Source organism: Engraulis encrasicolus, chromosome 17 (assembly GCF_034702125.1).
Source record: "Engraulis encrasicolus isolate BLACKSEA-1 chromosome 17, IST_EnEncr_1.0, whole genome shotgun sequence".
In the NCBI taxonomy this organism is placed as follows: domain Eukaryota; kingdom Metazoa; phylum Chordata; class Actinopteri; order Clupeiformes; family Engraulidae; genus Engraulis; species Engraulis encrasicolus.
The window spans coordinates 15621687-15644523 of record NC_085873.1 but is presented as its reverse complement, the minus strand read 5'-3'; the positions used below and the strand labels follow the sequence as shown (position 1 = coordinate 15644523).

Sequence of the window (22837 nt, the reverse complement as noted above, 5' to 3'; positions counted from 1 at the left end):
CCCATATCAACTGGTTGTACAGTGCCGTATGCCAGTGGTTCTTAATGGACCCCACTTAAGAACCACTGCAGTGTCTTCTGGTGAGACAATGTTTGTAGTCATCATTTAGATGAATATGTGGGATTGTGTGCTGGCACACAAACACAAGACTCATGTTAAGACATTAAGTCATTTTACTCAGACAGCACAATAGAACTGTACATGTGTGTTTGGAAGTGGAGAAATTAACAACAGTAAATCTGTAATGGAATGATTTTGTCTTCAATATTTACCGGTGATATATCAGTATTTGTATGTATACAAATAATAATAATGCTACAAAGTTATCCTCCCGGGAGCGTACCTATGTTCCCACGCCCCATTGGTCCCACAGCCCATTGGTCCCACGGCCCACTGGTCCCACAGCCCATTGGTCCCACAACCCATTGGTCCCACAGCCCATTGGTCCCACGTCACTAAGACTTTTTTTCATTATTTAGGCCCATTGGTCCCACAGCCCATTGGTCCCACAGTCCATTGGTCCCACATTGCTTTTTTATTTGAATTTTTAGGCCCATTGGTCCCACGGAACTCACTAATTCGACGCCCTTTCGGTACTTACCGCTTACGTCATACGACCCTAAACCTAACCTAAACCTAAACCCTAACCCTAACCTTAACCCTAAACCTAACCCTTACCTTAAACCTAACCCTAACCTTAACCCTAAACCTAACCTTAAATTGCTTGTTTGAAATGTTTGATTACCATGTGAAGTACCGAGAGGGCGTCAAACTAGTGGGTCCCTTGGTCCCACAGCCCATTGAAGTGTTTGTGATGTGGGACCAATGGACTGTGGGACCAATGGACTGTGGGACCAACGGACCTAAAATTGAATTAAAAAATCTTAGTGATATGGGACCAATGGGCTGTGGAACCAATGGGCTGTGGGACCATTGGGCCTAATTTTGAAAAAATGCAAAAGTCTTAGCAATGTGGGACCAATGGGCTGTGGGACCAATGGGCCGTGGGAACATTGGGCTGACCCCATCCACCCGGGGCATGTTGTTTTCTTTTGTTTGCCATGATAGAGCTCTTCAGCGTTGACGTCAACTTGTATGCGGCGTTTGGACTTCCGGTTCCATGGCGATTTTTTACATTGCAAAACGCCATAGAGATTCAGGTTTGGCAAAAATATAAGTTGCACGCCAACAACGAACATTAGCGTGTCCCCGCATCCCTTTCTCATTAGTGGAACGGATCGTATCATCATGTTGGTGTATTCACATGTTAAATCATGATGATTTTAATTCAATATTGCTAACCCCTTTCTGATCATTAAAACTTCCGAACTACATACTTTCCTTTGGTTGCCATGGGTACAACTCTCCGCACGTACATGCCGGCGCCGCTTCTGTAGTCGCCAAAAGTTTCCGGGTTTAGCATATGGACGCTGTAGTAACCGAGTGTGTAGTGTACATCCAATTAATCCAGACGGAGACATGTCACTTGTTTAGTCATTCTTTTAGTGAAGAAAAGTAAACCGGCAAAACCACAGGACAAACTGGGACGTCCCACACTAACTAGCCCCGGTGGGGCAACCCCAATTTAACATAAGTTCCTACCCCAATATTTCCCAGTATATAACACTTCTCCCCCTTTAACTGTAAACATATTATGGCACACATTAACACAACAAAAGTTGTACCTCTCTGTCTAACTTTGGTTTAAAACTTAGTGCCTTGGCAGTTACCTGACACAAACTTATTTTTCTCAATTCACCATACGGCGTTACCAGGTCAGTCTGTCTGGAGGCCTATGTGGCCTCATTGATCTCCTCGGTTCTGGTGCTCCCCCGAGCTGGGTTGGCCTGGGGGCCAACGGAGTGCCCGGAGCTGTTGGCTGGGCCAACGGCGTGCCCGGCGCCGCCGGTTGGGCCAGCGGAGTGCCCGGAGCTGCTGGATGAGCCAGCGGAGTGCCCGGAGCTGCTGGCTCTTCAGGCGTGCTTTGGTCCTCTTCCGGTGTCTGAGGAACTTCCACTGAGCCTGCAGGGCTGAATGCACGGTCCTTGTGTGCCCCACGTTGACGCGCTTCCCCTCCTGCATCATAGCGATCATGTAGGTGATCCTGGTGCCTCCGCACCTGCCTGCCATCCAGCAAATCCACTACAAAGGACACAGGCCCTGTTTGGTGTTGAATAACCCCGGGCAGCCAGGGCAGACCAGTAGCAAAGTTTTTGACATAAACATGATCGCCTGGCTGAAAGACTCTGTCTTTTGCGTGCTGATCACGCCTCAGCTTTTGTGTGTCCTGCCCCCGGACCACTCTCTCTTCGATGTCTGGATGAAGAAGATCGAGGTGTGACTTTGGTCTCCTCCCAAAAAGCATCTCTGCTGGGGATACCCCTGTCGTGGTGTGTGGAGTGATCCGGTACTGGAAAAGGAAACGAGAGAGCTTGGTTTCTAGAGAATGTCCTGTCATTTTTCTCAATGCATCTTTCAGTGTTCCCACAGCTCGCTCAGCTAGTCCATTTGAGGCGGGGTGATAGGGGGCAGAGCAGACATGTCTGATCCCATTTTTCTCCATAAACTCTTTGAAAATGGCACTGGTGAAAGTGGCACCATTGTCTGTCACCACTGTGTCTGGTAAGCCGTGTATGGCAAAGATGCCTCTGAGCTTGTCAGTGGTAAAGGCCGCTGTGATATTTGACATGATATGTGCCTCAAGCCATTTCGAATGTGCATCCACCAGCACCAGGAAGGTCTGGCCCATAAATGGACCTGCAAAATCCAGGTGGAGCCTGGACCAAGCACGGCCAGGCCACTGCCACGGATGCAGTGGGGCCGACGGCGGCATCTTCTGGTTGCTTCGGCACGGAAAACAGTCCTTGACCTCCTCTTCTAAAGCATTGTCCATCCCAGGCCACCACACGAATGACCTGGCGAGGCTTTTCATTCGAGAAACTCCCGGGTGGGCATCGTGCAGGGCCTCCATCACCTGTGCCTGCCCGGGTAGGGGGACGATCACTCTGGAGCCCCAGAGGATACAGCCATCCAGAACACTCAGTTCTAACTTGCGCTTTGCATATGGCTTGAATCTCTCCTCCCCTACTGCTTCCGGCCAGCCCTGCATCACCCACCTCTTTACTTGTGATAACACCGGATCTCTCTCAGTCCATGTTTTAATCTGCTTTGCGGTCACTGGTGAGTTTGCCAGTCTGTCCAACAGGAAAACTGTTTCTGGTGGAAAACCGGTGTATCTGGGTGTTTCGGGGAGTGGTAGGCGGCTGAAAGCATCAGCGTTTCCATTTTCACTACCTGCCCTGTACACTATGTGGTACTGGTATGCTGACAGGGTCAGTGCCCACCGCTGGATTCTTGCAGATGCCATGGGGGGAATGCCTTTTAACTCACTGAACAGACCCATTAAGGGCTTGTGGTCTGTGAAAATCGAAAAACGGCGACCATAGAGGTATTGGTGAAAACGTTTCACAGCGAATACTACAGCTAGTCCTTCTTTTTCCAACTGTGAGTACCCTTTTTCTGCTGTGGTCAGTGTCCGTGATACATAGCTAATGGGCTTTTCAGTTCCATCCTCCAGTCGGTGTGAAAGGACCGCCCCCAGGCCATAAGGGGACGCGTCGCAAGATAGGACAACCTCCTTCGCAGGGTCAAAGTGCACCAGCAGTCGGTCTGAATGTAACAGTCTCTTTACTTGCTGGAATGCCTCCGCTTGGGCCTGCTGCCATTTCCACGAATTGTCTTTGTGCAGCAGCTGGTAGAGCGGGGACAGCACAGTGGAGAGATCAGGTAAGAATTTAGCATAATAGTTCACTAACCCCAGGAAGGACCTGAGCTCTGCTACATTCTTCGGGCATGGGGCCTCCTTTACCGCCCTCACCTTCTCTTCCACTGGAGACAGCCCCTGAGCCGAAATCCGGTGCCCCAGGTATGTGACACTTTGAGCTTGAAAAACGCACTTCCTACGCTTGAGGCGCAGTCCTGCCTCAGACAGTCTCCTCAGTACCTGGTCAAGGTTCCGCAAATGCTCCTCCTCTGTACTTCCTGTGACCAAAATGTCGTCCAGGTACACCGCTACGTGCGGGAGATTTCGAAGCAGATTTGTCCATCGTGCGTTGGAAGATACCTGGGCTGGATGCGACCCCGAATGCCAGGCGGTTGTACTTGAATAGCCCTTTATGTGTGTTAATGGTCACATATTGTTTTGACTCCTCATCTAGCATCAGCTGCTGGTACGCATGACTCATATCCAGCTTTGTGAATGTTTGACCCCCCGCTAATGTGGCGAACAAATCCTCGACTCGAGGCAGAGGGTATGTGTCGAGTTGGGAGGCCTGGTTAATTGTCAGTTTGTAATCTCCACAGATTCGCACTCCACCATCTTCCTTCACCACCGGTACTATGGGCGCGGCCCAGTTGGAGAATTCCACCGGCTCGATCACCCCCGCTTGTTGCAGCCGCTCTAACTCTGCCTCCACTTTAGCCCTCATGGCGTATGGCACTGGACGTGGTTTGTAAAACCGAGGCTGAGCTTTGGGATCCACAGATAATTTCACTGTGGTGCCACGGAGGGTGCCCAACTCATCCTTGAAAACATCTGAGTACTTGGCCATTATGTCTTGCACTGCTGTCATGTGCTTTACTTCTCCCCAGATGTTCCCCCACTGCAAGCGAATTTTTTGTAGGATATCTCGACCCAGCAGACTAGGCCCCTCCCCCTGGACCACTAACAGCTTTGTTGCTGCCTTCTGTCCTTCATAATCAATGTCCACCTCAATTGCCCCAATGATGGGAATGCACTCACCCGTGTATGTTCTCAGTTTTATGGCTGACTTTTTAAGAGCAGGTGCTTTTGTTGCTTTCCACAGTTGGTGATATGCATTTTCACTCAGCACGGACACAGAAGCCCCAGTGTCCACTTCCATTTTCAGATCAGCACCATTCACTTTCAATGTAGCATAGATGGGGTCTGCTCTGGGCTGGCTGATGGCATGGACATTGAACATGTTAAAAGAGCATTCCTCTTCCTGAGGCTCCTCCTCCTCCTGCAGGTGATGTGTAGCCTTGCCTGGCTTTTCACCCCATTCCTTCTTTTGTTTGTTTTTGCCCCTGCACACTTTGGCTATGTGGCCCCTCTTCTGACAGTTGTGACACACAGAGTCTTTGAGACCACAGTCACTTGCAAAGTGTGGTCCCCCACAACGGTAGCATTCCACGGACTTTTGTTGTTTACCCTTCCTTTCTTTGGCCACGTGATGAACAGCGTCAGATTGTGCCGCCCCACTGGCTTGTTGAATGTCTTTGGAGTTATTTGCCGCGGTTTCCATTGCCTGCGCGATCTCCAGTGCTTTTTTGTAAGTGAGCTTGGCTTCACTCAACAACCGACGCTGAATACTGTCGTCGTTAATTCCACAAACTAACCTGTCGCGCAGCATGTCATTTAGTACATCTCCAAACTCACAGTGCTCTGATAATGCCCTGAGTTCTGCCACAAACGTAGGCACTGACACTCCTTGCTTGCGTGAATGCGTGTGGAATTTAAAGCGCTGCACTATCACTGATGGCTTGGGGTTATGGTGGTCTTGCACCAGTTTAACTATGTCCTGGAAGCTTAAATCTCCCGGTTTCCGTGGGGACGCTAGGTTACGGATGAGTTTGTAGGTCTTGGCACCGCATGCACTGAGAAGAACTGACCGTTGTTTGGACTGGTCATTAATGTCATTTGCCACGAAAAAGTGTTGCAGTCTCTCGACATATTCCACCCAATCCCCGTCAGTCTCCACATACTCACTGAGCGTTCCGACAGTTGACATTTTTATGCGTTGCTCTGTCCGCTTCAAAGTTTTATCCTCGTCGCCAGTGTAGTAACCGAGTGTGTAGTGTACATCCAATTAATCCAGACGGAGACATGTCACTTGTTTAGTCATTCTTTTAGTGAAGAAAAGTAAACCGGCAAAACCACAGGACAAACTGGGACGTCCCACACTAACTAGCCCCGGTGGGGCAACCCCAATTTAACATAAGTTCCTACCCCAATATTTCCCAGTATATAACAGACGCAACATCGTATTTATGTCGAAGTTTGACACAAAATGATCAACCATGTAATACCTACAGCCTATTTTTAACACCCTCGACAGTTTGCGGGTAAGGGTGGGCGATACATATCGTCTGCGAAGTTATCGTGAATGTTGTTTTGACGATGAGTAATTTTGCAATATCGAGATATTTTTATGAAGACGCTAAACTCAACAAAGCGCTGTGACAGGACTCCTCCAGACAGCGACAACAGCCAAGCCTTTGAGCCAATAGTAATGTTGTTGTGAACTGGAGAATAAGTCTGTGAACCAATGAGCTGAGGGGGCGGGCTGCAGCGTTTTCAGCAGACGGAGAGAGAGAGGTCTCGTCGTGTCACTCGTGCAGCGCTTCTGCTGCTGGGCAGTGAAGGAGAGTTGCTGTTATCCAAATGGTGGATTTACATGAGGAATTCAACCATTAAACCAGCCATTGCATGATGCTGAGGGCGTTTTGGAACTATGTGCTTTAATCAGCAACTGTCTGTGATTATGGAAAGCCAAATAGTTAGGAAGAGAAATAGCTTTGTCTCTGGTCTGAGAAATCGCGTTAGCATGCTAGTTAGCGAACTAAGCTAAGCAATGTTGTTCTCTACAACTAGATTGGCTGTTACTCACTACTCAAACACCCACCTGCATGTATAGATATCATAACTGCTTAGGTGGACAAGTAATGTTAAGTTAGACTCGCGCAGTGAGTTAAATTACAATGTGTGAAATCCAACACATGCTATTTGCAGCTGCCATAGTTAGGTTCTGATTCCTATCTACAAATGCACAGATCTACAAATGTCAAAAATGACTGTCCTCTAACAGAATCATTAGCAATACATCATAAACCTATTTTTTATTTACATGGATATGTTTTCATGACAAGTGATGAAGTATTACTTTACAGTCCAGCATATGCATATTATTAAATTCAAAAAGTGAAAGCTCTTCAGCACAGCATTATCGTCAAATTATCGTTATTGTGAAAATTCTAAAAATTATCGAGATAACTTTTTTTGCCCATATCGCCCACCCCTATTTGCGGGGGTTCGCTAAGCGCGTGCTTGCACTCGGAGCTTATTTGAAACTGGCCCCTATTCATTCCCAATGGAGGCCGGAAGCCGATATGAACCAGGAAGTCCTTAAATGCTAACATGAAAGACTACAATCTACTACATGCTTCCGCGTTACTGAAGAACTCTATTGAAATTTTGAATCAAATAAAGTAGCCTACTTGGATGATCTCGTCAATCACACATTTTGAATGTGAATCAATATCAGCTGCTGTTACTTATTTTCACCCAACAGTGAATATATTATATTATATTACAATATATTATATTATATTATATTATATTATATTATATTATATTGTGTTTTATGATCGTTTCATTTTGCTTCGTCAGCCTAACCCACTAGTCTAGAGGATATGTCGAAAAGATGTTCACTTCCGGAAGAAAGCACGAAAATTGGTATATAGGGGGTTTTGGGGATGCTGATTCCAATTAGAAGCGGCTCCACGCTCGCAAACGAAGGGATCTACTTCAAAAACACGAAATCCAAGATGGCCGCCATCGCAAAAAACTGTATTTGTTTTGAGCCATAACTTTGGATCTGGTTGTTATATGAGCATGATCTTGGTGTCAAAATGTAGGTTTTGTGGCCCAATAATTTCATTTAAAGGCAATATAAGCCTCTAACTAAAGATATGACAAAGATATAGGGTGCAACATTTGCAGCAATCACATTGACGCATTTGTGTGAACTGTGCTGATTTAAGAAAGCGAGGCATGATGATTTATGTTAGGCTTGGTGTATCCTATTCTAAGGTACTAGGGATTTGTAAGTATGTATTCATGTTCCTGGACTCAAATACAGTCTTGCCAATTTGGCGACTTTGTCGCTAGATTTAGCGACTTTTGGACCTGGCGACAAAAAAAACCACATCTGGCGACTTTGGCAACTTTTTGGTGAATCTGGCTACTTTGAAAAACTCTTCATTTAAGTGACAAAATCATTGTTTTTCAACATAACTGCAGCTCTGCGTAGCCGTGCACACATCTTTTCTAGAGATTCGCGCTGCATGCATGATGCTGTGACGTCATACGTAACGTCATTAGTATGCTTGCGGCTTATGCATACACACACACACACACACAGAGCTGTCGTATACACACACAGAAATACGAGGGAAAGAGAGGTCTGAGTGTGTGTGTGTGTGTGTCTGTGTCTGTTTGTGTGTGTGTGTGTGTGTGTGTGTCTGTCAGTGCGAGAGAGAGAGAGAGAGATGTGCGTGTGTGTGTGAGAGAGAGAGACAGAGAGGGAGAGGTGTGTGTGTGTGTGTGTGTGCATGTATGGACATGCTTCAGGTGCCTTTCAGCAATGGGTGGGTAGGGAGAGGTAAGGGTGGGATTCGAACCTGCAACCCTGTGACAGACCAACACCCTACCCATTAGGCCACTGCCACTTACTGTATACAGTGCCCACAGCAGCATATTAGGCCACGGTTGCCCAGGTGACAGCAGAGGTCTAAAGTTCTACAAGGCTGCGTGTGTGTGTGTGTGTGTGTCTTCACACAGTTTGTATTCAGAGCCAAGACCTCTCTGACAATGCCTTTACCTAGTTGATACCTAGTTAAAAACCCCAGCACAGGTCACCTCTCACTCTAACTGCCACAGTTTGTGACATCATCTTGACCATTCTACCATTCATTTCAATGAGGGGGAAAACAGAGAGAAAACTGAGGAAAAACAAGTCTGGTGAACAAATGAAAGGGGGTAGGCCCGCAAATAAAAACTCCACCCTGGGCCCTTTTCGAGCCGTTCGTTTTGGCACTCGAACCGTGTCTCTATCTCGAACGCTGCAACGATTCAAAGCCGCCATACTAATGAATGGCGATTCCCATAGGCCGAGGTGAATGGGAAAATGTATAATAATAATAAACTCTTGATGAACAATTAGTATGCTTTCCCGCAAGCATACTAAATAAACTGTTGGAGAACAATTAGTATGCTTGCTGGGGGCAAGCAGAGGCCTTTGGCAAGCATACTAAATAATACTATAGGACTATTTCATACATGGTAGACACAATCATCTGCTGTTATGAGGACATCTCTGTCATCTGGGAACTCTCCATTTGTTACCAGCGTAGTCCTCTGCATTTACTAGAAATGCCTGCCAATCTGGTAACAAATGAACAGTTCCCAGATTTGGACTACACTACCAAAGATGCAGTTTCCAAAGATGTATTCCAACTAGAGGTGAAGTGCAGCTGTACTAGTACTTGTACAAATAGACCTGCCAGATCTCGGTGCAAGTGCATGGAGGCAGAGTTAAAGTGCGCACGTCTGTGCAAGTGCACATGCAATTTCTAAAACTGACCACTGACTGTTTTTGCATCTGTCATAGTTATTGTAGAGTGGATTATTACGTGTTAGCCCTATGGTCTTCTGTTTGCTTTTTGAATGCAGGAAAAAAAACATGTTCCCCATAGTATTCATCATCATCATCATCATCATCATCATTATTATTATTGATTTCTTCCAGATATAAAGTTTTTAAGTTGTGAATAAAATGATGGACTGACTGAAAAAAAAGCTGGTACTCATGATCCTAAATTCATAAACTCAAAGATGCAAGTTGGGTGCTAAATATCACATCGGCTTTATGCAGCCATATTTGTGTATAGGTAGCCTATCCTAAGTATCCGTCTGCTTCAGGGATATTCTGAACAAATCAAGTTAAGTGATAACCCAGGCTTTATTTACAATAACTTGTAACAATAAGTTGTGTTTCATTGCAACTTTGAGGGCATTTCCACCCTTTATCTTAAAAAAGTCAGGATTTAGCTGTCCATTGGCTAAAAGTGTGTTTATTACATAGTGTGTCGTTAATCTGGTAACCAAATACTTAGCTCACCGGTTTCTCCTCTTCATGCTGAATCCATACATATCTCATATGTTAAATTTGGTTTAACTAATCAAAAGTAATAACAGTTTATATATTTTAGAGCGCCCCCCGCAGGCCATTTTGTTATCTGTGTGTTTGACACTCGAACTCAAATTGTTCTATAGACCCTAAACTTCAACTTGGAAGTGAAAACAAAACTTTAACACCAATTTGAAATGACTGAGCCTAATACGACCCCACTAAAAGGATCTACAAGTATGAAAATATAGCTATCGCAATTGCGGCCATCTTCAATTTCTCAACTTTGAGGTGAATCCTTAATATTTTGAAGCTCAAATGGCTTACTCATGACTTCAGCGATAACCAAAACCTACAATTAGTCGTCAAGATCACTATTCTAGTGCATATTCATCCAAAGTTGTGGATAACTATAAATTTGGCCATCGGAGATGTCGGCCATCTTGGATTTCTCGATTTTCAGTGTGGTACCTAGGTTTTGCAAAGCTAAATGGCTCATGAATTAATTCAGCAATCCCAAGAACCCACATTTAGTCGCAGAGGTCAGGATTATATGACATATGCAACCCAAGTAATGAAGAATTGTTAATTTGGCGGCCATCTTGGATTTGTCCATTTTGAGGGTGATCCCTTGATTTTTGAGCTTGGAGCCGCTTCTTATCGTAATCAGCATACCTGAAAACATTTGTATACACATTTTCATGCTTTCTTCCGGAAGTGAACATCTTTACCAAAAATCCTGACATATCCTCTAGACTAACTCTGAGTGCTTCAGTTTCGATTTTGTTTTATCAAGGGTGTTTTCCACATTTGAGTTTCGGTTTCATTTCTAGCTAGATGGCGCCGCGCGTCACGCACCTGACGCAGTATTTGTTGGAATGTAATGACATGTCCTGCCAGCCAGCTTGACATGCCACACACAGAGGTCTGTCGTCTGCGCTGCGCGTCGTTCCGCACGCACCATGACTTTATTGACGTGGGGCTTGCACTCACTGAGTGGACTTACGAGGTCAGACGAACTGGACACAAATGACGCTATTCACTTTGTTCGCTCCAAAAATGAAATTAAGTCTGTGACAGTTGGCAAGATGATTACTGCGTTTTTACGCGGTGATGGCAAACTGTCAATCATACGAATGCAGGAACTCGATGATGGAAGTACTAGACCAGGAAAGCTGAGTAAGTACACAGTAGCCTACCTTCAAGCCAACGTTTCAACATTTCAATTCTTCATTGTGACTATTATTGCTCCATTGCTAATTACGCTAATTGAATCATGTAGAAAACTTCAATGACTTCAAAGAGATGTTTGACCATGTATCTTGTGGGGAACGCACTGCTGTTTTGATCGCTCGGGGAGGAAGAATGATCTCGTTGGATATCAACAATAAGCTGAGGTTCGAATTACTTAGTTCCTATATCTCCAGATGACTACACATGGACTCACGTGGACCTAGTTTGTTCATTATAGTTTGTTTGTTTGTTTATTACAGTCCTCTTGCGATGCCACACAATAAACACATTGCTCAGGTCGTGTGTGGAAATCACCATTCATTGGCTCTTTGTACAGGTATGGTTTTGACAGTAGGCCCTACAGATCCCACCCTTTTACCCACCCTTATACCCTGATCAAGTGTAAGGTGATATTGCACTTTAAAAAATAAAACAAGCCCTCCACAATGCACAATTTTGCCTGTGTGATCTATGTTCCTCAGATGGCCAGTTATTCACGTGGGGGCACAACTCCAATGGTCAGCTGGGCCTGGGTAAGGGGAAGCCCAGCACGCTGTCCCCCCAGCCCCTCAACTCTCTGGCGGGCATCCCCCTGTCTCAGATCAGCGCTGGAGGGGACCACAGCTTCGCTCTCTCCCTCTCAGGAGCCGTCTTTGGCTGGGGCAAGAACTCCGCTGGGCAGCTTGGACTGGGCAACAAAAATGGTTTGTCAACTCATGTGATGTGAAATCCTTTTTGATGATAGCCCATTGTGGACTTATTATTTTTGAGACATCAGTTTCGGTTAACAATCAATTATCAGTTATCAGTTATTTGCACATTTAAAGACTTTGTTTTCTAATTAAAAGACGTCCCTGAACCGGTCCAAGTAACAAGTCTGAACTGCAAGAAGACTGTCCACATCTCCTGTGGAGATGAGCATACAGCAGTTCTTACCAAGGTAGGCCCTTTGACTTACGCTGCTTTAAATAGTCTAATTGTCTGTGATGGGGGTTTTCCTTTAGTGAATTTGAACAAAGTTGCACTTCACTATTGTGTTCGTATATCTCTTTGTGTGTAGGATGGCTTAGTGTTTACGTGTGGATCAGGCCGCTATGGGCAGCTGGGCCACAACTCCCTCCGAGATGAGCTGCGGCCACGGCTGGTGGCTGAACTTTGGGGTGCAAAGGTCTCCCAGGTTGCCTGTGGCAGGTAATGCATTTTTAATATACAAAGCGGATTCCAAAAAAGTTGGGACACTTAATATTGTGTGAATAAAATCAAAGTGCTGGCATTTTCAAAACATCTAATATGTTAATAAGGTAGAGCATTATGTACAGACAACATATCAGTTGTTAAAGTCGAGCAGAATTATTGTTTTGAGGTAATTATGTGATCATTTGAAATTTCACCCTTGCAACAAATCCCAAAAAAGTTGGGACAGGGCCAATAAAATGCTTTTTATATTGGATACGACTAAACACAACACAAGGGATGAGACTGAACAGTTAAATACTTTGACTGATGGCATAATTTTATTCAAAAATTAGATATTTTGATATGTGAGACATGATTTCAGCAGCTCAACTGATAGGTGTGTTCTTCAACTTGTTTACCTTTTTGTTATGCTTAATATGTGGCATATCCTGACCGCAAGAAAACAATTTTGTGACCTGTTTACTCTTATGATGGAACCACACTGTTGGAACATAGTAGAGATTGAAATTTGCCACCATTATGGGGCAATATCTAAAGGCGGTGCCTAAAAATATAATGCCTTGGTAGCTATGTCTGCTGTTAAAAGTCTGTATGTATCATTTAACATTCATTTTAATGCTCTACATGAGTAAGAAGACCCTAACCAAGTCACCTCTGCACCCCCTTACCATCATATTTGCTGTCTTTCAGACTGACCACTAAATCAAGCTGAAGTATTCATTTTCTATATAACCTGGAGGGTGCATGACTCCATAATTTTCAAAAAGGATTAAATATTTTCCATTCTGTAATCAGAGGACAGTTTCACATGTCTACTAGGTCCATAGAATGAACTTTTCTGCACGCAACACTCATTGATGTCTGCATCATGTGCATTAATCAAGTGTTGTGTTTATGGTCAATTTTTCGAGAGCTGTCATTGTTGGAGTGTCATAGTTTGCTTATTTACCACAAGTATGTCATGATCTCATAACTCGTGCAATGATTACACAGAACTCTACATTATGGAAATAGGCCTTATATGCCTGCAATTTTGATAATTCAATCTTTCTGTGTAATAGATAAGTAATTAGTCCCTCAAAATATTTGCTGCTGAGTGCCACAGCGTCTCTGTGATGGTATTTTATTTGTGCATTCATGTTGGCAGTCAATATAGTTCCTTTTAAAATATTCTTCCTTGTGTAATTTTTAGAATTATCCAACTATTACAACATGTTTTGGCCCTGTCCCAACTTTTTTGAGATTTGTTGCATGGGTCTAATTTTAAATGATCACATAATTACCTCAAAACAATAATTCTGCTCGACTTTAACAACTGATATGTTGTCTGTACATAATGCTATACCTTATTAACATATTAGATGTTTTGAAAATGCCAGCATTTTGATTTTATTCACAAAATACAAAGTGTCCCAACTTTTTTGGAATCCGCTTTTGTATTCACTCCAGTGCATTTCTTTTCTGTACCGAAATATTAGTTTTGAAACTGATCTTTAAATGTTCTTTCTTCCACCAAGGCACCATACATTAGCAGTGGTAGGACACACCAATTCCATCCTCACATTTGGGCGTGGTGAGCAGGGGCAGCTTGGATATGGACTGGGGTCAACCTGTTCTGTCCCTCAGTATGTCTCTTTTCCCCCAGGTAAGTGCGTTCTTGGAATATAGACCGTAGGAGAGTATCATTCATTAGTCCGAGGGAAATATACTTAAAAACAAATATCATATATATATGTTTATCTCATTTGTGGTTATTGTCAACCAATGTTTATGTGGTTTATGTTTAGAAGTCAGTCCATTGTTAGATAGCCCGCCTGACAAGCATTCTCTTAATGAAAAATTCTCATTTTGCTCACGACAAGCGATATGGGCAGCGCATTTACAGATAATTCACCTAACACCCAAACCTGTGGATGGTTTTGCTCTTTCCACATACCAGAGACATTGGACTTATAGGCCTAATCAACTTTGGAAAGCCTGTGTTGTGCAGTTTCATGACATTCAGCATGATGGGAAAACCCCAGGAAACAAATGCCATTTTTGTTGACCAATGACCTTCACAATACAAACTATTTATCTCACACTTGAGATTTTCTTTTACTTCAGAAATGCAAAAGTTGTATCTTATACATATAAAATATTGATCATTTCGGGGACCTGGGGAGGATTTGTGTGGTAGGCACAGTGTCTGTTGTCAAGGTGACCACCTTATCTATAAAGTGCTGGGGGAAACCCTACTGTCCTTACTTTAACCTGCTATGGACCTCATGCTCGTTTTGTTATTTCAAATCTAACAGAGCACACTGAATTATTTGGGAAAGTTATTGCTGGAGGGGATTGTTCCTTTGCCTTCTGCCACGCTAAGGTAGGACCTAAATATGTATTATTTTTTTTTGTGGGAGAATGTGTTCAGTACTGTGAGTGTTGTGAAGATGGTGGTTGTGATAAGGCTATAAGCTTATGTGTACTGTGTGTACTGTATACCGGTATCGGTATGTGATGTGAAGTGGCCTAAGACAGCTGGGCTCTATACATGGGTTTACCGTGTTTATAAACACAATATTGTGAGGAGGGGCAAGACGCTGACCACGTGAGTTAACCTGAGTTAACCATGTTAGCTAATTTTTTGACCGACAGTGGTTTTCAACTATCAGAGATTGAATTGTGCGCAGCTAGTGTCACGCAGCCAGGAGAAAACAAACATTTAGAACCCATGTATTGTGTGCATGCAGCACTGTGAGTGGAGAGCATGGCCTGAATGTGTGGGAAGTCTGGGGTGTGTTTATGAGGATTTAATCATTATAGTTTTTGGATGGTAATAAACTACCCTATTAGAAGTGTGAGAGGAGGCGCGGGGGTGGGGGTCTTGCATATCTCCCAAATTATGGCCATGTTGATAAAATACATTTTATATTTTTTCTTTTTTTTCAGTCAAGCCCAATTAAATCTCATCATCTTTGGGAAAGCAAATGTTTGCTGACATTAGATGAGCAAATAGTTACAAGATGGACCTCTGAAACTAATTTGCAGACATGGAAGAAAATCATGAAGTAAGTTCATCCTGATAAGTATTTGCAGTTGTAAGAAGTCCTTTACAAATGCAAGATTTCCCTCTTCAGAAGTGCAATAGGTTCACCCAGATTTCCTCATTTTCAGGGAAATAAGGAATGTATTTTCGTCCGCATCATGCATAAATGGAAGCTTTGTGGAAAAAAGGTACAAACAATGGATTGCAAAAGATCTTGCCAAAGAAATATTTTAATTTATTTTAATCTGTTGTCCAAGTCAAGTTCATTGAAACTAAGTAAACCTTTTCTTTAGCTTTGACAAACATTTCCTGACCAATAAGGACAGTTCTGGCCTGGACTTGTCCATTGCACGCCTGGCTTTCGAAAAACTGGGGGGAAAGCAAGATGTCTTGACTGAAGTAGGTGTCCACACACGCATACAATCTCTATGACCAGCTTAGCGCAGGTTCAGCATTACAGCTTACTAACAAATGCTGTGTGTCTGCGCGCGCTTGCGTGTGTGCGTGTGTGTGTGTGTGTGTTTGTGTACGTGTACGTGTGTGTGTGTGTGTGTGTGTGTGTGTGTGTGTGTGTGTGTGTGTGTGTGTGTGTGTGTGTGTGTGTGTGTGTCAGGTGGAGCGGGTGGTGTGTCAGGATCTGCTTCCGTCTCTGAGCTCCAGGCCAGCAGGTGTGGAGGGCCTCAGGGTTTACCTCATCCTCCCTGAACTGCTCAGGGTGCTGCTCAAACAGCAGCAGGGGACACAGCTCGCCGTCTCATTGGCCGAGGCCATTCTCAGGCTTCATCCTGATTCGCTCAAGGCTCTTGGTGAATGGCAGTTCAGATTTCTGTGAGACTCAGGCTTGAGTCATCATCAAGTTTACATCTAATGTCAACATCACAAACTAGACCTAACCTTCAGACATGTCTTTGAACAAACAAACAAACAAACAAACAAACAAACAAACAAACAAACAAACAAACAAACAGCTTATGCACCACTTACAGGACAATGTTTTTTTCTCCTGCAGAGAGGCTTTGGTCCAAACTTCCTGGGTCATACCTTAGAACACTGCTGAAGGTGTTCCGAAAAGTGGCAGGAAAAGTTTTTGAAGACGGGGTAAAACAAGCCCAGAGCAACATACTGGCATTACAACCAACAGTAACTGTCTTACAGCGGGTCTATGAGGTGAATAAGCATAGATTCCTATGCACTTGTATCATTTCTATTTGGAAAATAGTGTTAAAAAAGGGTTAACAAAATGAAAAACAGAAATGACAAGTACTGGTAGCTTGATAAACCAGCCTGAATGTGAGATTGGATGTGTGATTTAGTCTGGCCCCGATGAACGATACATCCGAAGATTGTTGATGACAACAACCCGTTGTCTTTCAAACCGTGCCTGTGCCTATAGGCCGGCGCTCTGACCGATCAGCGCTATCTTTCTCGTTGATGTGCTTTCCCAACGTTGCAAGCTTCGTCGTCACTCCCTCAAAACCTTGCCCGCTTTGATTCAAAACAAATTCAAAACAAATCTCTGTGTTGTGATTGGTTTGCCAGATTCTTGGCAAGCCTGGCAGACCACTCAAACGATGCGATGCCAGACCACTCGCAGCCAAACAATTTTGGCGTCCAGCGGGTGACGCTGGTTTACTAGGCTAAAGTACTAGTTGCTTTAATGGTAATTGGTAATCTATATGATTCTCCCATTTTCAACTTCAAACAGACAGTGCGCAGAGGAAAGAGAAGAATTGAAGATCAGTGTTTCCGTGTCAAGGAATTTAGCTCTCTCGGCAAAGAGGTAATTTGATATGATTTGATAACATTACGAAACAATACACTTATTCCTACTCTGTGATGAGGAGTTTACTAATCTCTGAAAACAAGTATTTGCTAAATGTATTTCAATGCATTACATTTTCTAAAAACTGCATATGGGTCAAAGGCGTTTTTTGGGTTCAGTTGTCAGGTGGCGCAACGGCATCTAATGCCCATAAATGAATTACTAGTTGATATGCTGCAATGAATATGCTTCTTAGATAGTCCACTAAAAACAGACAAACAAAATCCATACAGTAGTGGCACTGGCTGTTGCGCAGCCCTGACATGTGCTACTGCTGAAACATCACTGACCCATATATCATGTCATACAATACCATGCCAACCAGTAACCTGTAATGTGAGGGGAATCACATTTTAGTTGCTGTTGGGTTTTCTTGCCTTTAAAATACTCTGGGTTGTAGTTTAAGCGTTGTTTATCCTCCCAGTTGACAGACAGATGGGTTGCTTGCCAAGCTCATCTTATGTTACCATGGTGGCAACATGAACTTGTCTCAGTACAGAACATGATGGCTTCATATCTGGTAGGCTGATTGATTTTAATGTTCAACAGTTATCATAGGTACTATATTATTAAAGAATATTATTATAATATTATTACAATGGAAACGTTTTTTTTCAATGCAATATTTACCACATTTCAGAACAATATGCTTCGCTTGATGTCCAGCCCATGCATTTTTAATATTAAGGACAAGCAAACTCTTTTAGACTTTCGTCCTCAATATATGAGCGTAAGTACATCCATACTTTACATCTGTTCTAATGTAATCAAAGATACAGAATGCAAGGTAGACTTTTATCATGTACTGTATATATTGTATTTAGTATAAATAGTATGGTATATTATTGCAAAAATATATCTTAAAAATGTAAAATTTCTTCCACCCTTTGTAAAAACATTATTAAAGTGACTGGAAAAATAAGGCAATATTATGTTTAAATTAATTTCAGGCAAATGAATCGTGCTTTGTGCTTAATCTGAGACGCACACATCTCCTGGAAGATGCCCTCAGTCAGTTAAAACTAGCAAATTCACGTGACCTGAGGAAATTTTTGGGGGTAAGACAGTTCATTATATCTTAAAGCAACACTAAACAGTTTTTATCTTTCATATACTGTAATTTAAAAAAAAATCTATTAAATGCTGAAAAAAATTGCCTCATCCATAAGATGTAACAGCACTAGAAGGTTAGGAGCAGGCTGTCTGTCTCTACAGTGGTTAGAGAGACTGTGGTGTGTCCAAGCTGTGTACAAGTAGAATGACTGAAGGGGGAAACTACAAAGCGCTGCTTGGCTGCTTTGGTAAAGCAATCCTTTCCTAGGCGTATTAGTGTCTGTAGACTCAGCCTTGCCAGGATTTGACTCTTACATAAGCTGAATTAATTATTTGCTTCTGCTTTCTGACTGTATTATGTCAATAGTTTGTTAGCTTACTAACTACAGTACAAATACATGGGCCTTGATTAGCCTAAATCTGGCCATTCTACATCTACCAAGACAGGATGAAATAGGAGCACTGAGCAATTTTCATCCTGGACTTGAAGTTTAGTTTACATACTTTGTGACAGATATTTGTTGTTTTGTAGGTTCAGTTCATGGAGAAAGACATGCAACCGAAGATATCGGATGTCGACAAGAGGGACTTCTTCTTAAATGTGTTTAGAGAACTGTACAGCTCAAACATGTTTACACAAAACGACCAAGAAACATTGGTCTGGTTCCCTTCTGAGGTATTTCAAATATTTTGACATGTTTAATATTGCTTTCCCTTATATAACTAATTTCACATAGCAAGAATCCACACACTGCCCTCATTTGCAGTTGAAATGCTTAGCTTAAAAGTTGCCTGATGGTGGTCAGTACAAAAGTAGACTAGTAATTCCTAATTGCAATCAAGGAAGGTGTGCAGGAGCTTGCTTTGTAAAATATACGACCCTGTGGCTACTACACACCTGTCAAAAGGAGTTGTGCAACAAGATTCTCAAACTGTTCGCCATCACTGTAACCTCATTTTTAATCAAAATCTGTCCATCCTTTAACTCTTTTTTTCCCAATAGCCCACAGTTCAGTTGGAGATGTATTTCCTGTTCGGTGTCCTCTGCGGCCTGGCTTTGTACAATAAGAGCCTGGTGCACCTGCCCTTTCCATCTGCTCTATTCCGGAAGCTCCTAAATATTCCACCAACCCTGGAGGATCTGGCTGAAATACACTCATCTGTTGCCAAGTAAGTGTTTTAGGTCAAGCTCATAATACTTTATTAACCAGGCAAACTTGATCAATTGCAATGATTAAATGATCACAATGAATGATTGAGCTCTGAATGAGTAATTTTCCACAGTTATGAAAGTAAACTCACTTGAGCTGTATTTGCCAGGAGTCTTCAGCATGTTTTGGAAGATGAGGATGTGGAAGATTCGGAGCTTGTCTTCTCTGTAAGTAATGACCAAAGTGCTTAAATTCTTTTTTAACCCCTTAAGGCGCGGCATTATAAATTAGCTGTTACTAGAATGGCAATGACCAAGTTGTGATGTATCACCAAAGGCCCTTTGCACAGCCATAGTTGTGTAGTACTATAGTAGTTAACTTTCAATGTCTATTACAGTGTGCCACAGGAGGTACGGCGTGCATTAAGGGGCTACAGGTAATACTGTTGCCACTGTTCATAAGGTGTTTTGCAGTATCGTAGTAGACTCTTCAAAAGGACGAATTCCAAATTAATTTTTAAAAAAATGTAACTGCCTATTTCTTAGTATGATCTAGGTTCTAAGGGTAGCTACTGCCTTGCCTTTTTGTCACTGACTTTCAATGCTCTGCGAGCTGCTTGGGTAGTTTAGAAACGCCAAGTGTAGCGTTACTAGAGTTGGGGACAAGGCACGCGATTGCTCACCCTTGTGTAGATAACCTTATTGCACGCTATATCATCACGTGGTCACGAATCACGGATCTAAAATCTATAACATTCGTCGTGCCGTCACGATAAAGCCCCGTTTTTCGTGGTTGGGCCAACTTCCGCGGCCAATGCATTTCAATGGGCTGTCCGACTCGTGGTTGATTTACGATTGATGACTCAATTCCGACACAAGACTGATTAGGGAAAGATTATTAGTGAAGGGATACATTAGCATGTATGCCCCATCACACTATGAAGTAAAACCAATTAAGTTGGACAGTGTGTTTTCCAATGCAATGTTCGCTTCTCTACACCGTACCTACATCTTCCTGGTCTTCCAAAATGGCCCTGTGGCTTGCCACCAGAGGCTTGACAGGTCCATCAATCGTAAATCAACCACGAGTCGGACAGCCCATTCAAATGCATTGGCCGCGGAAGTGTGGCCCAACCACGAAAAACGGGGCTTTATCGTGACGGCACCACTACCGTTATAGATTAATTTAATTTCGTGGAAACACGACGCATCTTGTGCCGGGCTCTGTAGATAACAATATGTGTTTTCCTTCCAAACTGTCTAATGTTGTTCTGCCAGATAATCTGGGATAACAAAGAGGTCGAGCTAGATCCTCAGGAAGCTGGAAAACCTGTCACCAATTCTAACAAGTGAGTAAATCACAGTGCACAACACAGAGACCTAAAGCCTCCTGAAAGAAAAAAGATTCAGCAGGATGAGATTTATTTGGTTTTGTGATTTTCCAACAACAGGCAACGCTGCCAAATGTTAGAACCAGGTTCCTGTCCAAATCAAAACTGACCGAATCTTGTTTTAAAAAGAAAAGAGCTTTATTTTCATCTGCCTTTGGTAATAGTTATCTGCTATCTATAATACTTTCTACAATGTGTTTTTCTTCTTCTCTCTTCTCTTTTTTTTACTCTTTAGCACATTGAATGACAGTTATGTATGATAATATGCTATAATAATACTGATTGATTGATATTTGACAGGAAGCAGTTTGTGCAGGCTTACGTGGACTATGCGTTAAGCAAGTCAGTGGAGGAGGTGTTTGAGGAGTTCAAGAGGGGTTTCTTCAAAGTGTGTGCCAGAGACACAGTGGAGATGTTCCACCCCGAGGAACTCCAGGAGATGTTGGTGGGCAGAGAGGACTATGACTGGGACATACTCAGACAGGTGAGGGTAAAAACATTACAAGGGGAGTTGTTAACATGTAAATGAATGGGAATGGAGGGGTCTTGTGGGTGCAGTGTCCCAATACACTTATACAACAGCTGCCCATGAGGACCCAGGTTAGAGTCAGGCCTCGGCTATATCTCCATTCATTCCCATATTCATTAGAGATTAATTTAGAGTTAATATGATATCAGTTTGTATTCTCTGTTTTCACTCATTGAGATGGTGATGTTGACACTGAGATGTCACTTCTCATTTGTTGCTGACATGTTACTGAATCTGTCTGTAGAATGCACAGTACGAGTATGGATTCAATGAAAGTCACCCAACTATGGTTTTGTTCTGGGAGGTGTTCAACGAGCTCTCTGAGGATGACAAAATAGCATTTCTCTGTGAGTACTGACAGATGTTAAAATTGTTCTCCTTGTTATTATCACACGTGTTTTGTAAAAGAGGAGGCCTGTGGTACATCAGAAGACCAGAGCATGGTTCATAGACACAGCCCCATTTCACTCATAGAGACCCATTTAGGAAATGCTCAATAAGCTCTCACTCTTCACCTTTCTTCAGTGTTCTTGACAGGCTTTGACCGGGTGCCTATATTGGGTATGAAGCAGATTAGGATGCGAGTGCAGGTCCTTCCAGATTCCTCGCCAGATCACCTCCCAGAAGCTCTGACGTGCCATTCCCTGCTAATGCTTCACCCTTACGAGTGCAAGGACACTCTGCGATCCAGGCTCCTTGATGCTCTGCACCACAAAAGAGGCTTTTGGGAGGACTGACACCCACAAATTCCAACTCGCACTTCCCTGACTAGCTTTCATTAATGCACTTTAAGTTTTAACTAAAGATAAGGAACTGAAAACGTACAGAAGTTGGGCTTATAATAACAATGAAGTAAACAGACTTGAAGTAGAAGTAGAAATATTGTTTGAAATGCAAATACAACACTAGTAGTATGATGTTATGTTACATGGCTGCAACTAATATCCTACTACTGGCGTTACATTTACATATGTAACAGTATGTCTACAAAGTACTTTGTACATCTCAGGAATTAAGCATATTAAGTTTAGATACTATATAATGTGACTAAAAATTAAATGGTGAGCAGTTATGTTTTCCGACTTGCCCTTTTATCTATATCTATAATCTTACATCTTTATCTACAAACCCCAACTCCGGTGAAGTTGGAACGTTTGGTAAACAGTGAATAAAATCAAAATGCTATCATTTTCAAAACATTCAATCTATTCATTAGATGGAGAATAGTGAAAAGACAACATATTAAGTGTTAAGGGGACATATGTACTCATTTCTAATTTGATAAATGCAACACGTCTCAAATAAGTTGGGACGGGGATCAGTGAAGTGTAGTAAACATCCAAATAAGATAAAACAACAAAGAAGAACATTTCAAAATGAATTGTACTGACGGACAATATAGGTGTCCAGGTATAAGATCATCACAGAGAGGCTGAGTCACTCAG

The 22837-nt window shown here is 42.9% G+C and overlaps 1 protein-coding gene and 1 pseudogene across 2 annotated transcripts; one reads left to right on the top strand and one right to left on the bottom strand.

Moving 5' to 3' along the window:
• Window positions 1–1768: 1768 nt before the first annotated feature.
• LOC134467635 (uncharacterized protein K02A2.6-like) lies at window positions 1769–6019 on the bottom strand (annotated as a pseudogene).
• A 4903-nt stretch (window positions 6020–10922) lies between these two features.
• Window positions 10923–22608, top strand: LOC134467877 (E3 ISG15--protein ligase HERC5-like). Of its 2 annotated transcripts, XM_063221850.1 has the most exons (24): window positions 10923–11168; window positions 11272–11386; window positions 11483–11559; window positions 11705–11926; window positions 12071–12162; window positions 12283–12413; window positions 13937–14064; window positions 14717–14784; window positions 15351–15469; window positions 15576–15635; window positions 15741–15846; window positions 16061–16253; window positions 16457–16614; window positions 17153–17227; window positions 17694–17789; window positions 17910–17999; window positions 18220–18327; window positions 18855–18998; window positions 19326–19492; window positions 19643–19700; window positions 20751–20821; window positions 21164–21347; window positions 21637–21739; window positions 21918–22608. In XM_063221850.1, the coding sequence occupies exons 1-24, from the start codon at window positions 10952–10954 to the stop codon at window positions 22127–22129; spliced, it is 2994 nt and encodes a 997-aa protein (XP_063077920.1). In that variant the 5' UTR covers window positions 10923–10951; the 3' UTR covers window positions 22130–22608. The 2 variants fall into 2 exon arrangements, with proteins under 2 accessions (XP_063077920.1, XP_063077921.1); XM_063221851.1 differs by lacking the exons at window positions 17694–17789; window positions 17910–17999; window positions 18220–18327.
• The last annotated feature ends 229 nt before the right edge of the window (window positions 22609–22837 follow it).

What these genes read in the sequence shown, in the direction of transcription:
- LOC134467877 (XM_063221850.1), top strand. Translation starts at nt 10,952, where the DNA reads ATGACTTTATTGACGTGGGGCTTGCACTCACTGAGTGGACTTACGAGG. An exon ending in GATATCAACAATAAGCTGAG is followed by an intron (nt 11,387 to 11,482) that starts GTTCGAATTACT and finishes TGTTTATTACAG; the next exon opens with TCCTCTTGCGATGCCACACA. An exon ending in ATACAGCAGTTCTTACCAAG is followed by an intron (nt 12,163 to 12,282) that starts GTAGGCCCTTTG and finishes CTTTGTGTGTAG; the next exon opens with GATGGCTTAGTGTTTACGTG.